This window comes from Ovis aries, chromosome 13 (genome assembly GCF_016772045.2).
Source record: "Ovis aries strain OAR_USU_Benz2616 breed Rambouillet chromosome 13, ARS-UI_Ramb_v3.0, whole genome shotgun sequence".
NCBI classification, from domain to species: Eukaryota; Metazoa; Chordata; class Mammalia; order Artiodactyla; family Bovidae; genus Ovis; species Ovis aries.
The window spans coordinates 63,100,499-63,112,834 of record NC_056066.1 but is presented as its reverse complement, the minus strand read 5'-3'; the positions used below and the strand labels follow the sequence as shown (position 1 = coordinate 63,112,834).

The window sequence follows — 12,336 nt, the reverse complement described above, 5'->3', positions numbered from 1 at the left end:
TGAAAGATGAGTGCGGGTCTCCAGACAGAGGTGAGGGGTAGACAGCAGGGAGAATGTTCCAGACAAAGGGAGCAGGAGGAGAAAGTGGAGTGCAAGGGATAGGAGGAGGGCAGGGAGACCAGGTTGGGGGGACTCCGAATGATCAGTCTCTCAGGGAACGGGGAGCTGGGCATCACTATGATGGGAGTGCTGTGCGCAAGTGTGGAGCTGGACAGGAGCTGGGAATTCCAGCTACAGGGAGAATGAAGTTCTGAGCTGGGGCTGTAGGGGCATGGAGGGCCCCAGGCCTTCTCATGTGTCTACTGAACTCTCAAAACGCCACATTCACTTCCATCCTGCCCTCCCTCTAGGCCCCCACGTCTCGACCACCTTCATCTCTGGTTGAGATAACTGTGGCAGGCTTTTCTCTGGGTTTCCCTTAGACAGGGGTTGGGGGGGGGGGCGGCGTTTTCAGACATTGCCATGGTGACCACACCCTTCTGGCTAAGACCTTTCAATGCTTTCAGCATCAAGTCTGATATCTCGACTTGGCATTCAAGGCTCTTAGCAATCAATACCCACGCCCATTATGTGCAGCCTACAACACTTCAGCTGAGCTGGGCTGTCTGCAAACTCGGCCACTCCCCTCGAGACTTTTGTTCCCTCCCCCTTCCCTACCTGTCCACTGCCTCCTTAGCCTTCTAGCAGCAGGTCAAAGCCATCAAGTCTGACCTGCTTTTCCACTCCTGGCCCTCAGTGCCCCACTCTCGTTGGCTCTTCAGCTCATTTCAACAGCCACTCAGCCCCTGCTTTGGGGATGGTGAAATGTCCGAGGCTGGTGACAGCACCTGGGTCAAGAGCCGGCAGAGCAGTGAAGCTGGGAGATCCCAGCTCCTCCTGCCAGCTGCCACACCCACCTTTCACCCACTCCCTGCGCGTGCCTCCTCACCTTCCTCCTACCTGTGCTGGGGACTCACCTGCACACATCAAAACCTGGGGCCTGGCTCGGGGCCAGGCCAGGTGCTGGCGAGACAGCACCAGTCTAGGTGGCTTCCACTCCCCTCCAGCTTTCAGAGAGAAACACGCACACCAAGTCCCCTTAACAGACTCGGATGGCTCAAAACAAAAGGCCTTCAAGAAGGAATTCCCTGGCTGTCCAGTGGTTAGGACTTGTGCCTCCACTGCAGGGGGCATAGGTTCCATCCCTGGTCAAGGAACTAAGATCTCTTCGCATGCCTCGAGGCGTGGCCAAAAAAGGTTATCCTTGAAACGAATACTACTTGAGGAAGACATCAGCCTTCAGGAGGGATACTGGGACAAAGGTGAATCCTCAAGGATGTCACATATTGGCAGAGAGAGCAGGTTGTGATGGCAGCCTGGGCTTCCTGGGTGGTAGGCCTTGTGCTGGGTGGTGGTGGTGGTCGTGTAGTGGCTAAGTTGTATCTAACTTGTGACTCCATGGACTCTAGCCTGGTGGACTCCTCTGTCCATGGAATTCTCCAGGCAAGAATGCTGGAGTGGGTTGCCATTTCCTTCTCCAAGGGATCTTTCCAACCCAGGAATAGAACCCAGGTCTCCTGCATTGCAGATTCTTTACTGACTTGAGCTTCGAGAGCTGGGGGTGACTCCCATTTGATCACATTTCACCCCACAACAGCCTGGTGGTGAAGGCACCATTAGCTTCCTCGATTTACACGGGAAGAACCAGAAGCTCAGCAAGCAAGTGCCTGCTGTGAGTCACACAGCTGGGTCTGCTCCCTGGCACGGAGAGCTGCTTGCTGTCAAATGTGAACATTGCTGAGCTGAGCAAAATCTCCCACTCTCTCTGGTAACGGAAACCAGGCTGAGGCTGGAGGGCAGTGGCAGCTTTGACGAGGGAGCAAGGCCAAGCCCTGGGGCTGCAGGATAGCAGAGGAGAAGGCAAGAAGATCCATGGAAGCATATTGCGAGGTGGAGGGGGGATCTGATGTGGGTTTTTCAGAGCTCAGTCCTTGGAAGGTGAAGGTGCCGAGTCCTGATCATTTCTGGAACTCTCTAGGCGGTGCCCAGAGAAAGTCAGCTGAATTCATGGGGCAGATAGGCAGCTTCAGAAAAGGCTGATGCGAACGGGAAGGGGAAGGGTGTAGGGATCAGCTTCCTGGACAGGAAGCCGGCTTGTGGAGGGAGGCAGATCTGACTCTAGCCACAAGGGGGCGCCTGGCACCAGGCAATGAAGCCACTCCTGAGAAGGTGGGGGTGGTTTGTTGCTGGTTCCCTAAGGCTCTTGGGAGGGAGGATGTGGAGGGGATACACCCAACTCACTACCATGAAATTCCAGCATCAGGAACAAGCACAGACGGGCGATGGTTTAGATTAATGCATGTCTGCTCATTCTGAGACTGGATCGTCTCAGGGCAGTTATTTCCCTTTATACTCAGTAGGGTTCTTGACTGCATTCTTGGTAAAATTTGGAAGGGCTCTTTCCTTGAAACCTACCTTCCAAAAGGGGAACAACTCTTTTTTCCATCTCCTTGTCTCTCTCTGTCAAGGACCCGTACATCACTCATTTTGATTCATCTAATCTGCTGTTTAATAGTGCAGAGTATTTATTTCAGTGATTGTATTCCCCTATCTTCAAATCTACCTAGTCAGTCTCTTACTTTCTGCTATTTTTTTCCAGCACTACCTTGAGGTTCGGAGAAGGCAGTGGCACCCCACTCCAGTACTCTTGCCTGGAAAATCCCATGGACAGAGAAGCCTGGTAGGCTGCAGTCCATGGGGTGGCTGAGGGTCGGACATGACTGAGTAACTTCACTTTCACTTTTCACTTTCATGCATTGGAGAGAAATGGCAACCCACTCCAGTGTTCCTGCCTGGAGAATCCCAGGGACGGGGGAGCCTGGTGGGTTGCCATCTATGGGGTCGCACAAAGTCGGACACGACTGAAGTGACTTAGCAGTAGCAGTATCTTCAGGTTCCATAGTTATTTTATATTCTGTATCTGATAATACCTGAAGTCCCAGGAGTCTAGATAAAAAAATATTTTTTCTGTTCAGGAAGCACTTTATTGTTTCTCCAAGATTAAGAATTAAAAAAAAAAAAAAAGAATTTCCACTGAGAAAAATCGACACTTTGAAAATCTGCAGTGCTTTGCTCAACTTCTGAATGTTGATTTTTGCAGATATATTTCTCTCCAATCATTCCACCCATGACTGATGGATCAGTCTTAACTTCCAGTTTCAGTACTTGGCCTTTACTTAGCTCTTCAGGACCTTTCCTTCTTTTTTTTTTTTTAAATTTAGGCTATGTGGTTGGGTCTTCATTGCTGTGCGTGGGCTTTCTCTCGTTGCAGCGAGCAGGGGCTACTCTAGTGGTGTGCAGGCTCCTCGCTGCGGCAGCTTCTCTTGCTGCAGAGGGTGGTGTGCAGGCTTCAGGGGTTGCAGCTCAGTAGCTGTGGTCCAGGTGCCTAGTTCCACCGAAGTGTGAGGAATCTTCCCGAACCAGGGATGGAACCCATGTCCCTTGCATTGGCAGGTAGATTCCTCAACACTGGACTGCTAGGGAAGTCCCTAGGACAGGCTTTACTTCCGTAAGAGTAGCTTCATCTAAAGGAGCTGCGGTGCAAACTGTCCAAGGTCCTCCCTTCTCTGCAGTGGAGGGAGACTCATCACAGCGATGGCTCCAGGGAGGAGTGTTCAAGCCAGTCTCTACTGCAAGCAAGTTGATCCAACTGGTTGAGGGCAGAAAACCTTTTTTGCTGTAGCGTCACTTAGGCTTTTTATGTTAATGTAACGCTTTACATGATTCATAATAGAAGCAGCCTTTTCAGATTCCTTCAAGATTCGTGACAATCTCAACAATTCTTTTGCTACTCACTCCAATTTATTCTGTTTAGATGCAGCAGAATAAAGAGCAGTGGCATAGTGACCTTCGATACCCTATATCTGAACAGGTGGCCTCACAAGCTTGATGAATGACCTCAGCACAGATGTCCTGGAACATTGCCCCTGGACAGTATCTGGAGAGTCCAGACACTGCTGGGGTGGCTGTCCTTTCCTGGGCACCTCTGGGTCAAACCAAGTTGTGTGCATGTGTGCTAAGTCACTTTAGTCATGTCCGACTCTTTGCAACCCCATAGGCTGTAGCCCACCAGGCTCCTCTGTCCATGGTATTCTCCAGGCAGGAATACTGGAGTGGGTTGCCATGCCCTCCTCCAGGGGATCTTCCCGATCCAGGGATGAAACCCACGTCTCCATCTCCTACATTAGCAAGTGGTTTCTTTACCACGAGCACCACCTGGGGTGAGCGCTAAATCAGTTTATTGTTAGTGCTGCTGTTGCTCATAACGGCTCATTTGCTCAGATATGAACTTTAGTTTATGGACAACTTACACTTGGTTGATATATAATAATATGATTGCTGTTTTAATATTTTTCTCTAGAGGATTTGCATTTTTGCTTCTGCCAGATCCCAGGAAATACAAACCTGGAGTCATCTTAATTCCTCAGTCCAAGTATTCTTTGACCTCTGGAGTAAGGAGAATCTGATCTTAGCCCCAGGAGAGAGCAGACATTAGAGGCTCTGGTCAGTTTCCCCTGCTTGCCTTCTCACTGAGGCCAAAGCCACTGCCCTGGCTTCACGGAGAGGTCTCGGTCGTTGCTTCATTTTGTACAGTCCCTTAAACTTTTGACTTCTTTGAATTTCTTTTGCCCTCAAGGAGTTTTCCTCTACTGTACTGAATTACTAGTGCAGTTTTAACTTACAGTCACAGGCTTGAGATCCGCTGGGTGGTGGAGGGCAGTGCTGGGCAGCTGCTGAGAAAGATTGGCAGTTGGCACCATCTGCATGGAAGTTCATATGGTTAAGCCCCCATCTCGCCTTCTAGGGCCACGGCGATCCTTTTCCCAACACTGAGACCTAGTAACCAACTTCTCCCTTTGCGTTTCGGGGGCCTGTGAAGCTGATGGTGCCAACAAGCCTCCAGGGCAAGGCTGCTCAGTGGTTCTAGGGCTACTTACTTTCCAGAAATGGGTATCTAGGTGACAGGAGTGAGGCTGGGGCCAGTCGGGCCCATGGGAAATGGTCTCTGGCCAGGAAACCGGACAGCCCAAGACCTCACATGTACAGGTGTGCCTGTAGCAACCATCACGGCTCAGCTGGCCAGGCTACCTCAGAGCCACACGAAGTACTACGTGGGTCCTGTTGGAGGCACAGCAAGCTGGTGGGCTTTCAGGGGAGGCAGTCTGGACACACAGTCAAGGACCCAAGAAATGTCCAGTTCCAGAAATCCCACTGGAAAATTACCCCAAAGAAGGAAATCATGCTTAGGAAGATGTTCACTTTAGTACATGAGGGAAAACCTGAAGCAATCCAGCTGCCCAACAAGAGGTGAGGAGTTAAGGAAAATCATGGCCTTGAGGGAACTCTCTGGCAGTCTAGGGGTTAGGACTCCATGCTCACTGATGAGCACCAGGGTTCAAGCCTGGGGAGGAGAACTCGGATCCTCCGCGAGCCACGTAGTGTGGCCAAATCAGACAAGCAAAACACGGCCTTGATGAGATCATACAACTAGTAAGCAAATAGACATGAAGGCAACAGTGAACTTACGATTTAACATCCGTGTAAAAAGGAAATGAATATTCCCAAATCCAGGTATGTTAAAAAATGTTTAAGGAAATAAGTTACTGGAAAAGAAAAAGGACCTACAGAGCCACTATGCTATTCTTCAAACTTTCTGTGGTTATTTTCCTCGTTAAAGGTTCACTTATTGGTGAAGAGCTAACACGGAGCTGGGAGCATCTGTAGAGTGTTGTTGGCACTTGCTTCCCAGAGTTCCAGCAGCCAGAACCACCTCCTAGCAGATCGAGGAACAAGGCAGAGGCGACGTAGAAGCCTGCTGGCAGGATGTCTTACACAAGTCTACGCATCACCTTCCCTCCTAGTCCCATTCCAGCTTGAGTCAGAAAAGGAATATAGCCTTTTTATTGACTACTTGAAGTAGAACAAACTAAATACATATTTAACAGTTTTGGTTCATTTATACAGTACATTAAATAAGTTATGCACAGAGTTAAGTAACAAAAGTTCCTATCAGAGTAAAATGACAAAGCACAGAAAAAAATCAACTCTACCGCATCCTGTGGGTGGCTTCACATTCATCATCCCCCTTAAAAAACCACGCTTGGAAGCTCAGTTTTGGATTTATTTACATTATTGGCTTTCTCTGTGGATGGAGCTTTTGTAGCCTCATCAGGAACTTGGAAAGCTGTGAAAGTGGACTGAAGGCCTCTGAGCCAAACAGCACTTTCAGCCATCCGCCTAATGCTTATTGCCGCTTCTCTCTGCCAACTCCAACGCAGGCCCGGGGCTGTCCCTGCCAGCCGCCAGCCGCACGTGCCCTATTTGGTATAAGCATCAGTGAGTGTACACTGGGCAGTTGTGAGTCTGACCAGATGGAGAGCAGGGGAAGCGCCATCTCTGGGGCTGTGGAGGCGAAGCGGGGAGGCAAAGGCCGCCCTCAGGCCTCAACCTTCTCCTGGCTCATGATGGAAAAGGTTGCCTGCACCATCATCTTTGGAATTGAGCATGTCAATGCACGTGGGCAAAGAGGCAGGTAGTCAACATTTTGGTTTCACAAGAACTACAGACACTCAGTTGGAAAGGGCCCTATTCAACAGCTTGCCCAGTACCCCACCCCCACCCCCACCCCAGGACGGAGTCCCAACAGCTGGCTGGTTGGCCCATGCTGGAACAGTCCATTTCTCTCTGGTTTTTCTTACATTTGGTTTTTCTTACTGCTACCACCCAGTTCTCTGTAAATTGCTTAAGGAAAAAAAAAAAAATCTAAGAAAGCTGGCTTGGTCTATTGTCCCGGGAGCCTGGAAACCAGTTCTGAAGAAAGCCTCAAAGACGAGTTCTAAATGATTTACTCAATCCATAATCTCATCTACAGTTTCCAGGACAAACAGCCATGTGGTCATTATTCATGCTTTCATCCTGAAGAACTCATGACCACACAATTTTAATTGTGTTGTTGAAACTTCAAGCCCACTTGCTGAGATCTCTTCTGGAACGGCCCACAAGGTCTGCCCTTTGCAAGCAGGTGACAGCACTGGGGCTCCATCTGACTCTGGGACAAGGCTGTACAATGTGGAGTGGAGATTTTCTGTCTAGAAGCTGAAGATGCTCACGTTGACACCAAGAAGTGAGGAGCTCCAGGTGGAGCCACTGGCCCAGATGTGCAAAAGTCATCTACACGGCAGAGGGCCCGCAGCAGCCAGTGCCAGGCATGGACCTTGGCCAGGGTGACGGGTCTCATTTCCAGACTAAAATCCACTGAGACACACAGGACTCAGCACTGTCCAAGAAAAGGTGCATCTGCTCTGTGACCTCAGGGTGGCATGACTGAGCCCCATCCTGAGAGCCGCAAGGAAGCCCCCAGGTGAAGCTCTCACACTCAGGAGGAGGGCTGCTCATTTCTGAGCAGATGGAACGAACCTGAGTCTGTTTTCACCACTGGGTGGAGCAGGCAGTGGGGCCAGAGGATGACTGAAGCTCTGAGGATCCGGCCCTAAAGCTTCCCTCAGAACGTTTAAAACAGCTCCCATGCTGGCTACTTCCAGTCTCCTCTGGCTCCTGCAACCATCCCTACTGGGCAGAGGAGTGATGTGCCACTGCTTGTCGCACTTACTTTTGATCCCTAGGATAACACTGGAGAGCCCAGGAGCGCTGACGACACCTCAGTACCACCACCATGTCTTTGTCCTCTTACACTGTAAAGGTCGGTCCTCTAAGCAGTCTGATTACATTAAGATGCTTTAAATCTAACTAGATGAAAGGGGGGAGCCTGAATCTGCACCATCAATGTGGTTATCAGCAGACACGGGAAACCGAGTGGGGAACCTGGACTCAGCCCTGCCCCTCCAGTCCCCTCACCCCATTCCAAGACTGTCCCTTCTCCTCCCAACTCCAACCAGAGAGCTGAGACTTTCAGAAGAGAGGGAGCTGGAGAAAGGGATTCTTTACATATAAATCGGAAGTTCTGGACAGATGCCCTAGCAACCGGCATGTGAAACTGACCAAAATGAATACAGCACCAGGCCTGAGAACTGAATCGCAGTGTGGAACACTGCTGAAATCTTTAGCTTGGTCTTTGGGTGGCACGTGAGCAAAGCAGTTTAGAACAGCATTACAGAAATTCTGAAAACTAAGCTGTCATTGGACCCACAGTCCACAGAAGTCAGCTAGGACTTACCTGCACACTAAACTAAACCTTAGCTGCACAGACTGACATCGAGTCTGACGAACAGTGCTTGGTTGGCTTTTGCTCTTTATTCCAACCCAAGAAAGCCTGAGCTGCCCTGGCTCGGCCACTGAAGACTTACAGGACACACCTAGGTGTTCATCCAACTTGCCGACAAAAAAGGGAGCTGAGGTCAGACCCAGTGGACACCATGAGACACCCTCTTGCTGCCACCAGATTTGTAGGCTCAGTGACCACCTCTCAAGGGACATCTCTTCTCAGGGAAATGCAGGCAACTCCTGTCTGGGGTTCTGGTTTCATCTCTGTTAGGCAGGATACCTCAACTGCGGCAACTAAAGGAAAGCTGAACAATAAAGCAACTATTCTGTTATTCTTTCTCTGGGTATACCTTACTTCACACAGCAGAACTCTGGATATTTTAATGGTGCCTCATACTGAGTTTAAGACAGAAAATCCTTGAGTAAGGTAAATTAAGGACTTAGCATTTTTACTTATTTATTTACTTGGCTACTCTGGGTCTTAGTTGTAGCTTGTGGAATCTAGTTCCCTGACCAGGGATAGAACCCTGGCTCTCTGCATTTGGAGCACAGAAACATAGCCACTGGACCACTAGGGAGGTCCTGAGACTTAGTTTTTAAAGTAAGATATACCTACATGTAAGGATAACGCTACCTATGCTGATACCTTACTGGGAGCTTTCAGTTCACTCTGGTCAATGTGCAGAAAATGGCCGTCTAAAGCTGGGCTTTCAAGGGTCGGCAGGAGCAGGGCCAACCAACTCACTCCTTGGTGCAAGAGGGTGCTAGAGGCTTGGAGTTGGAGAAGGGGAGGGCCAGGGTCCTTGGGCTCCCAATAAAACTTGAATGGCAAGGAAGAACGTGTGTGGCAATTCCTAACATTTTAAAGGGAGTATAGGTGGTATCATGTTTGGACAATCAGGTAAGCAGCTGGAAAAACTCCCTGAAAACAGGAAGAAAAATTGGTCAGGCTCTCACAAATGGTTGTCACATTTCAGGGAACTTTTCTTAGCTCAAAGAGGGTAGGTATCAACAAAATTAGAGAAGGAAAACAGGATTGTATGCCCAATAATAAACTGACATAGGACATATAATGACAAAGTCTGAAGAATTCTTTCAGGTCCAAAAGGGTTGCTCAGCAGTGACCAGGCCTTGATGGGTGAGGCAAGTCACAGCCACACCACATCACATCCTATGGGTCAACTATGGCTTCAGAGGGGCCAAACAGAGACCATGGGAAGAAGATCTACCCAGTGATCTGGACATGCACGGTCTGAGATAAAAGGACACAGAACAAGACGACTGTGCAAAGAGCCAAGTGGTGACAAGAGTTTCTGCATCTCCAACAGTTGATCCATTCGATAACGTGATGGCACTAGTCTGGCCAACATGCTCAGAGAGAACAGACAATCCATAATCGAGTCTCATTCTCCCTCAGACCAATCCATGCGCTGAAAACTATTTTCTGCATAAGCAAAATCAAAAAAGAGAGAGAGAGAAAAAAAACAGGTCCCAAACTAAAATAGCCAGCCAGGCTGGAAAATCTTGTCCAACATGATCTGTGATGCTTGGTGGAAGTTTTATTTTTTATTATGGGTGCTTTTACTGAAATGGTGACTTCTTCCTATGGTTTCTGAAAATCTTACATCTGAACGGCAGGGCCGATGAGGGTGTCCTGAGTGCTGCTTTCTGCCTGCCCAATTCCCCAGGGACTAATCAGTGGCACCTGCTGAGGGTGGAAATGGGCTCAGGGAACTGTTCAGGGGCAGAGGAGCCACTCCCGGTGAGAGCGCGCCCTCCTTTCCGGCTTGCTATCAGTCTCCAGGCCTCTGTCGTGGAAGGACGTTGGAGCAGGAGACGGTGAAGGCGCGAGCTGCCTCCAGCTTGACTGGGCACACCTGACAGTCGGCTTTCTCACAAGGCAGGGAGGAGCTGGTGGTCTACATGGAAAAGTGGCTGGCCATGCCAGCTTTAGCTGGGAGAGCAAGCTTGGAAGCTATGGAGGAGGCAGCTCCAGCCAGCGGCCATGTGCACACAGGTGGGAAATGGACAAGTGTGTGGACAGGCGGGGGCTTGAAGTCTTCCTGCCTCCACTTCTCTTCTGGATGATGACCCAACAGCAACTGGCACTGCTTCACAATGCCAGCCTTCTGTGCGGAGTCCTGTCGTGCTGTGAGGTTGCCGGGGGAAGTGAGTCTGGGGCTCAGAGTCCGTTGGTGTCGATGGCTGTCACAGAGGCTGGTGTGGAGGAGCGTGAGGTGGTTGCCGAGGTCTTGTCCAGGGCTGGACTGGGGACGCTGCAGTCGGCGGACCGGGCTGAGGAGCCCCTCCCTCCAGGAAGCAGGGGTCGGCTCTGGCTGTGGGGACTCTGGCCGTGCAGGTTCTGGCCACAGAGGCGGTGATGCCGCTCCCAATCCTTATGCTGGCAGAAAGAGCCGCAGTATCGTGCGATGTTGCAGCCACTGCAGGTTTCACTGGCTTTGCGGCCACAGTTCCAGCAGTTCTGCAAGACACAGGCATCGGTCAGCTGCTGGGATCCTGGGGGGCATGCTTGCCATCACGTGCCAGCTCCTCTGCAGAAGAGGCGGCGGGGCCGTGTGGGGAGAGTGTGGGCTCTGGAGCTGCATGCCCCTGTGCCTGTACTGCCTGCCCTGCTGCTGCTTTCTGTTTACTTCTGTGTTTCAGGAAAACTACCTACCCTGGGCTGCGGGGACAGCGACACAAGGGAATGTGAAGACATGCACACATCACTGTAGCGCAGGAGCAAGTCCTGCTGAAGGCAACAACTCCTTGTTTTGATTCATTTTAATCCTCAGTGACCAAACCAAACCAAACCAGGCTCCCACATTATAGCTATCTGTTCCAAGACCACAAATGTGCTTTAGATAGTTTTCTTTCCTACCCTTTGCAATGCAGAAATGATCTTGACTGTGTTCACTGACAACACCTGAAATCTTTAAAACACAAGTCACCTGCGAGGGTACTAGGCTGGGTGGCCACGAGTGAGGGAAGCTGTGCTACTCGCTCTGTGCCCATTCTCCATTCAGTGATACATCCCGTCAGAGGTGGGCTGGGGATCATGGGACTACTTCTGGTCTGTTTACAAGAGCCCCTGCAATACCTCAGAACCTAAGGCCCCAAGGTCTACGTCAGGGAGTTCCCTTCCTATTTTTTGCTCCCACACCTGCCCCTTGGTACTCTCCTCCCTGACACATGAGTGTTTTACACCTAAGGTCTCCACAACCCACTTATGGATTTGATCAGCCAGCTGCGCCCTCCCCTGCAGGCTCTGCAGAATGGCAGAAGCCAATTATGAGGCCTGGCCTGATGATCAAGGAAGAAAGATGCTGTCTCTTCCTCAAGTGTAAAAACAACTAATAAACAACAACAACAAATGACTGATAAGAGCAAAAAGGGACCTTGAGGTCCCCCGCCTCCTGCACTGTGCAGTTAGATGGGACACTGAGGGCTGGTAGGCAGGGCTTGTCTGAGCTTATAAAACGATCACGTGGCTGTGCAAAACCTGGAACCTGGGCCTCCTGTCTCTACTATTCTCAAGGGACACACTTAGTTTCAAAGAGCAACAGAAAGGACTGAAGATCCCTTCCAATACTAGAGACATCTCAGGAAATACACTCCAGGGACTTTCCCAACCTTGTTAACACCAACACTGGAGAACCAGAATCAGGGACAGATGTCATTCTTAGGATCTTCACAGATCCTCAAGCAAGCTATATTCCAGAAAATTTCACACTCTGAAAGGCTGACTCCAGACAATGCTTTGGTCAAACAGTACTGCTTGTGGGGAATGTGTTTCATGGAGCTGTTGTGGAAACACAGGCCTTTACTTCCTCTGTCCAAGTCTGCAAGAACATCTCAAACTGGGCCAGAGGATTAAATCAACGGTGCTTTCACCTTGACCACCACTGAAAAGCTAGGGTGAAAAGGACAATTTGCATTCCCTATCTCTGTGGCTTTGCCAAAAACATGATGAAAGAATTACTGTGGTCATCACCCTTCAAATCAGCATTCCTCAAAGATGGAGCAAAGCACATGGCCAAACAGACCTTGTAATTTATGGGGGAAGGTTACAAATCT

General features: G+C 50.0%; 1 protein-coding gene and 1 pseudogene across 6 annotated transcripts in view; both read right to left on the bottom strand.

Annotated features, from left to right (window-relative positions):
• Positions 1-3,061: 3,061 nt before the first annotated feature.
• Positions 3,062-7,276, bottom strand: LOC101117009 (ATP synthase subunit O, mitochondrial-like; annotated as a pseudogene).
• The window catches only part of CBFA2T2 (CBFA2/RUNX1 partner transcriptional co-repressor 2), a 137,001-nt gene continuing 130,589 nt past the window's right edge, over positions 5,925-12,336 (bottom strand). For all 6 annotated transcript variants that reach the window (XM_027977087.3, XM_027977089.3, XM_042230322.2 and 3 more), the window contains one exon: positions 5,925-10,741. In XM_027977087.3, the coding sequence (XP_027832888.1) occupies positions 10,442-10,741 (300 nt within the window). In that variant the 3' untranslated portion in view covers positions 5,925-10,441. The remainder of the gene's footprint in view (positions 10,742-12,336) is intronic.